This window comes from Panicum virgatum, chromosome 4N, assembly GCF_016808335.1.
Source record: "Panicum virgatum strain AP13 chromosome 4N, P.virgatum_v5, whole genome shotgun sequence".
In the NCBI taxonomy this organism is placed as follows: domain Eukaryota; kingdom Viridiplantae; phylum Streptophyta; class Magnoliopsida; order Poales; family Poaceae; genus Panicum; species Panicum virgatum.
Window position 1 is genome coordinate 29,254,185 of NC_053148.1, and position 6,229 is coordinate 29,260,413.

At 43.8% G+C, this 6,229-nt stretch overlaps 1 protein-coding gene across 2 annotated transcripts; it reads left to right on the plus strand.

Moving 5' to 3' along the window:
- The first annotated feature begins 593 nt into the window (after positions 1-593).
- LOC120670060 lies at positions 594-5,959 on the plus strand. 2 transcript variants are annotated; one of them, XM_039950045.1, is made up of 5 exons: positions 594-1,201; positions 2,320-4,252; positions 4,357-4,417; positions 4,502-4,725; positions 5,591-5,959. In XM_039950045.1, exons 1-5 carry the CDS (start codon positions 1,060-1,062, stop codon positions 5,643-5,645), a joined length of 2,415 nt encoding a protein of 804 aa, XP_039805979.1. In that variant the 5' UTR covers positions 594-1,059; the 3' UTR covers positions 5,646-5,959. The 2 variants fall into 2 exon arrangements, with proteins under 2 accessions (XP_039805979.1, XP_039805980.1); XM_039950046.1 differs by having other exon boundaries at positions 606-1,201; positions 5,524-5,669.
- Positions 5,960-6,229: the final 270 nt, after the last annotated feature.

The window sequence follows — 6,229 nt, forward strand, 5'->3', positions numbered from 1 at the left end:
ATACAATTTTGAGCTTAAAAAAATTTAAGAGCCAAGCTGGATTGTGAAGAGAGCATTAAGGTCATGGCCCATTATCACCTGTGGTACGATGTAATTATCTTGGTAAAGCTACATGATTATGAACTGAGTAACAGTGGTGCCTTAGTTTTTTAGTGTCGCATCATACATACCAATGCTTACAGTGTGGATTCAAAAAATTTATAAAAATATAAAAATAAATAAGTCATACTTGAAGTATACCTGATGATAAATCAAATCATAATAAAATAAATAATATATTCACAAAATTTTTGAATAAGACGGATGGTCAAACGCGATGTCTGAAAGTCAACAAATACTTATATTTTGAGACGGATGGAGTAAAAACCAAGGCAGAAGCACGAGGGAATAGGGAGGTCAGCCTGATGCGCAGCGCAGCCACTGCAGCAGCAGCGCCGCACCAGCCCGCGGCAGCGCGTGGATGAGCGGCCGCTGCTCCTCGCCGATAGAAAAACAAATACGAGCAGACGCAGTAGGCCATGGTGGCGTAAATTTCTTGCCAACCCGAGGCGAGCGAGAAAGACGAGAGCCGCGGCAGCGGGAAAAGCTGCGCGTCCGAGTTAGAGAGGCCAAGACAGCCCCGTGACGAGCCAAATTAAATTCGCACCCACCTGCCGATCTCCCCTCCCTCCCTCCCTCCGCGCTTTTCCCTCCCCACCACACCTCCACCCACCAAGCCGGCGTCGCCGCGCCGCGCGCCCGTTCCCCCCTCCCGCCTCCAGGCTTCAGGCTTCAGCAGTTCAGGTTCTTTACGCACGCGCACACCTCCTCGCTGCCGTTGCTCGGTCCGGCGGCCAGGGCGCGGTTCTTGGCGCTCTTGGCCGGTCGGGGGCCGTCCTTGGTTAGCGGAGGTCTGGTGCTCCTGCTGCGGTGTTGAAGTTCTTGGGGATTCTTGGTTGGAGCGACGCGACCTTCTCGTTTGCTTCTCGGGTTGATGCGGCGGCGGCGGTGCTCGTGACCGGAGCCGCAGAGGAGGAGGAGGTGGAGGAAGCTGTCCGGCGAGGAGGGAGAGCTGAGGGGATGGAAGGCGAGGCGGCGGCGGCGGCGGCGGAGGCGGCGGCGCGGATACGGGTGGTGCGGTGCCCCAAGTGCGACAAGTTCTTGCCGGAGCTGCCTGCTTACTCCGTCTACGTCTGCGGCGGATGCGGCGCCGCTCTCCAAGGTGCGTCTCTGCTCCTGTTGTTCCTCTAGTGATCAGAAGGTGGAGTACCATGACGTCTGCATCTTCTCCCAAGCTGGCACAAGATTTGGTCTTACATTGCCCAGCATGCCCAAATGCCCAATAGGTTTTATCAATGGATGACACTTGCACAGGGGATTTTTTCCCACCTTTTTTTTTTGGCAAATGCTATATTTTTTTTATGCCAGTGAGTTTGACTTCAGACCTCGATTTGGTTTATATATATGGTCATGCGCGGTAATGGTTACTATTTTTTAAATAAAATGCAAACTTCTGATTTTTTTTTTCAAAAAAGGCTTACTTCTTTTATTACCAAAATGCAATCGTTTGATTCTTTTAGCAAAATGTTTTACTCCTTTCTTAGAGCACTAATGTAATCTTCTGGAGTTACAATGTTTGCTCCTTTTATGGACAAATGTTCTCTGGATTTTTCAGGAAATGTTTAGCCCATTTCTAGGAGCAAATGTAGTCTTTTGATTTTCCAAAGAAATGTATAATCCATTTTAACAAACAAACCTAACCTTCTTAATATTTGTTTGTTTTTTCGTTCGTTCAGGTCTTAGAAACAAATGAAACTTCTTAATATTTATCAAAATTATGTCTTGGCCTTTTCATTTGTTTCTAAGAAGTTTCATTTGGAAGAACCATGTTTTTGTTTTCTCGTACAAAATGTGCTAAGGTGAGGATATTGCCTGAGCTTATCGGGTTATCTGCACTTATCCTTATGACCTCTTAAATTGAAAGCATTGGGCTTAGAAAACTTAATGTTGAATTTGACCTGTATACTATACATTACTTGATTCAGTGATTCTTCTATAACATATACCGTTGTCATCAGTGATTAGTTTAGAATCCTAGCTGCTGTTTAGTCCCGGTTGTACTTTTCAAGGTTGCTTTTGAGGTCAATGGGGAGCCAGAGCTGTGGCTTTGGCGCCTGTCCTGCAGAACCTGTCTCCTCTGTCACCTCGTTTTGAGCTCGTTAAATATTTCAACATGACTTGGAGGTCATTAGGGTTCCTCTTCTTTAACGGCTAATTAAACTGTCATAAAATGGTAATCCAAATCTGAAAATAACATCTCCTATGCTAAAAATCTTGTAGCAAAGAAGAAGAGCTCAGCTGAACCTTCATATGACGCTAACAATGGAAATGTGAAATACCTTGAAGTTCTAGAGTGTGTTCCAGAGGCATCTGCAACCAAACCTGGAGCTAGCACTGCTGATAGGTCCGAAACCAGTACAGTGGCTGATGTACGTAGCAAACCAGTTTACAGACACCATGATACCATTCCGACAGCGCCAAGTCCCTCAAATCAGAACACTTCGGTCAGAGGTAATGGCAAAGAGGCAAAGTACCGACACATTCGTGATTGGGAGAACGGAGAAGTGGGGCAGTCGGTGAGGATAAGAAACATATCCCCAAGGTCTCCAATCAATTACATTCCACCCAATGCTTACCCGGGAGAAGGCCTTGTTGACTACCATTTGAAGCAGAGATACAGATATACTACTAGGGAACGCCCCAGCGAAAGGAACTTAGATGGTCCAAGCAAAGTCAGGGGACTTGAGAAAGACCGTGCTGATATTTTGAGGATGCTTGATGAGTTGAGAGACCAGGTGCAGCAATCCTGCGAGGTAACTGATGGGCCTAGTGGAAGTGCACCAACTAATAGAGCACCAGATGCCCCAAGTTCATATGGTACTTCTGACCGATTGAGTCAATTGAGGCATGATGCACCTCAATTGCATCGGAACAGTTCGCATCACTCTCCATCCTTGAATGTGCGAAGTCCCAGCGTTCCTCGTGTTTATGCTGCACTGCCAGCACAACATGACCATGTTGGATATGCAGAGCCCATTCCGCATGCAAGAGCCTCTAGCTATCCTGCTAGCCTCTATCCATGGAGAAATTTTGATACTTATTTCTTTGGACAGCATGATCCTGATCCTCTCCTCTCTTGCCGCCATGATGGCTTCTATCACCAAGCAGCTTGTTCTTGCTTGCATTGTTGCCACCAAGAATTCTTACCTGTACAGGGAAACCACCCGGGCTTCAATGATCAAAGGGCACCGTATCTTCTGAACAGTTGCGGGGTTTATCCCGTGGACAGTCCCTTGTTTGGTCAGCAAAGATACTCAGCAAGAGGCACCAATACTACCATGCAGCGGAATCACCCGAGGGCCAACATAAGCAAGAAGCCTGCACAGAGTTGTCAACCAGTTGCAGGTGGCGCCCCTTTCACCATATGCTACAATTGCTACGAAGTGCTTCAGATACCAAAGAAACAATCCTTGTCAGGAAAGGAGTATAAATTGCGGTGTGGATCATGCTCACATGCAATTCTAGTCAAGCTTGATGGAAACAGGCTCGACGTATCAGAATTTGCAGTAAGCACACATTTATCTGGCGGTCAGGAAAATAACATGAGAACCAATGAACATACTCCAGATGAGAGGTCCATTCCAGCTTATCGTTTTTCTGATGGGAGTCCCGCGTCTCAAGAAAAAGATCTGCACTCAAATTTGAGCGAGTCAGAGAACAACCATACCCCGCTAGGAACTAATTCTGAGGACACTTCCCATTCCAGGGATCTTCCTCCTGAAGACAATGTGGTCTCGCATGTACCAAGTTTGCCACATCGCGATCATTGTGGGTCATCTCCATCTGAACATTCTGGAGGGGGAAGTAGAAGTGCTCATTCTGAACATGAAAAGGTTATACTACTAACTGAAAGTTGCAAGCAGAACTCGGTTAAACATGTACGTGCATCAAACGAGATGCAATCTCCAGACAATGAGTTTGATGATCCTGAGTACATAGAAGATGTATCAAATGTGCAACATGGTACTGGCCACAGTAGAGCAACAAAGGGCAATGATTCTTTTATCACCAATCTTATAAAAAGGAGCTTCAAAATTAATAATGGAACGCGCAATGGAAGAGCAAGGGTGTATGTGAATGGCTTTCCTATCTCTGACCGTGCGGTTAGGAAGGCTGAGAAGCTCGCTGGAGCAATCTGTCCTGGTGATTATTGGTAAATTTCTTTTGAGATATGGCTTTTACCTTTGAACTGTTCTTTGCAAATCTGAAAGGGGAATAATTCCAACACAACTACGATCTTGATGTTATTTAACTTAGGTATGACTACCATGCTGGCTTCTGGGGTGTTATGGGGCGTCCCTGCCTTGGCATGATACCTGTAAGAGCTGCTGTCATGTATTTTGTTCATTTCTGTATCATATACCGTGGTGATCAAAGCTCAAAGTGCATATTTTGTTTGCAGCCTTATATTCCAGAGTTTAACTACCCTATGCCCAAGAACTGTGCTGGTGGAAACACTAGCGTATTTGTTAATGGAAGAGAACTTCATCAGAAGGATTTGGATTTGCTTGTGACTAGAGGACTCTCTGATTCCCCTGGCAGATCGTATGTAGTTGAAAATTCTGGAAAGGTTTCAGATGAAGTATCTGGTGAAGAACTTTATGGCCTTGGCAAGCTTGCACCAACGTAAGTATCCCTTACTAAGAAGTCTTGTTCCATTGCTTCATTAATCAAAACTTTTTACGAGTATGCTTACCGTATTTTGCTTTCTGCGAGTTTCTTTCTAAGTTGCTGCTGTTCCCTTGTATATATTTATATACATCTTGCCTGGAAAATGTCAAGCAAAGGCCTGAAGAAAACTATAGTTCTCTGAATTTGATCCTTCTATGATTTCTGAAATATATTCAAGAATCAACACAGTGAAACAACAAAATCTTTCTTATTAGATGGGTTACATGTTCCATTCTTAAAAAGTTGCCCTAATCCGTTTCACTTTCCCTAGTATTGGTTACAGTGCATTTTTTTCTCATCTCAACATATAATGCTTGACAACGAACTTACTATTTACAAATGATAAGGCAGCACTGTTAATATATAAAATGGCAGATGATCACATCTCATATTGCACAGTTAGCATAACATAATTTTCAGCTAAAAATTAAGCGCAGGTTTGCACACCTGCCTGCATGAGGATTTCTCATAAAAGTTAAGAGCTACTTAATCGGTGATTCACGTGTATGGTTTTGTCAAGATGGTTTGGCATCACTGGTTGCTTTTAGCTGAACTGAAGTCCCTTTTTCAATGATAGCACTCTAAATCTTTACTGCACATGTTAGTGGGAGGGTTGTATGTTCTAGTTGTTAAGACTAATGTGTTTATGCTGTCGCAAGTACTTTGGTATGTGGCGTGGTGACGTACATGATTCTCATTTTTCAGAGACAGTCATGCCATTTAATTTCTTGAATTTCTGTATTGGCTTTTCAGCCATGGAGTACAGCTTTACGTTTCACCATGATAACTGATGTGTTACGCTTGTTCCTTCAATGTTCAGAGTTGAGAAAATGGGGAGAGGATTTGGCATGCGAGTCCCAAGATTCATCCAGTGAGAGGTCAAATACAGCACAACTAGATTTCTGAACCTCGGAAGGCAAATGGATGGAAATATTTCAGGTCTAGTGTAGATTACTTTCAGTTGTGGTGCTAGTTTCAAGACCACTCCATTGTATTCCCCTTAAGCTGAGGCGTAATTTAGTCATATATGGCGGTATTCTTGTAATCTTCTGATGCATTGAATTTTACGGAAACATTTCCCCTTTTCATTTGGTTGTTACTTGTTAGGCAAGAACAATTCGAAGGAATTATCTAGTCGGCCAAAAGGGAAGTTGTTATTCATGTTGGGTTAACTAGTCATGATTATTTCTTACAGCAATTATGTCCTTATTAGTAGCAATGGGATGTAAAATTGCTTTTTTTTTTAAAGAAAAAGAACAGTTCCGGCCTCCCCAACCACACACGGGCATCATTCTTAGCACAAGCATTGACGATACATAAATTAAAGGTAGGTAAAATTGCTACTGCAATTGGAATTCAGGTATAGCCCTATAAAGAAGAGCAAAGGCTTCTCTCTGGATTCTCATTTCGTGATTCTCCATTTCAATTGGCCTGCTCTGCTCTCCAAGATTCTCCTCCG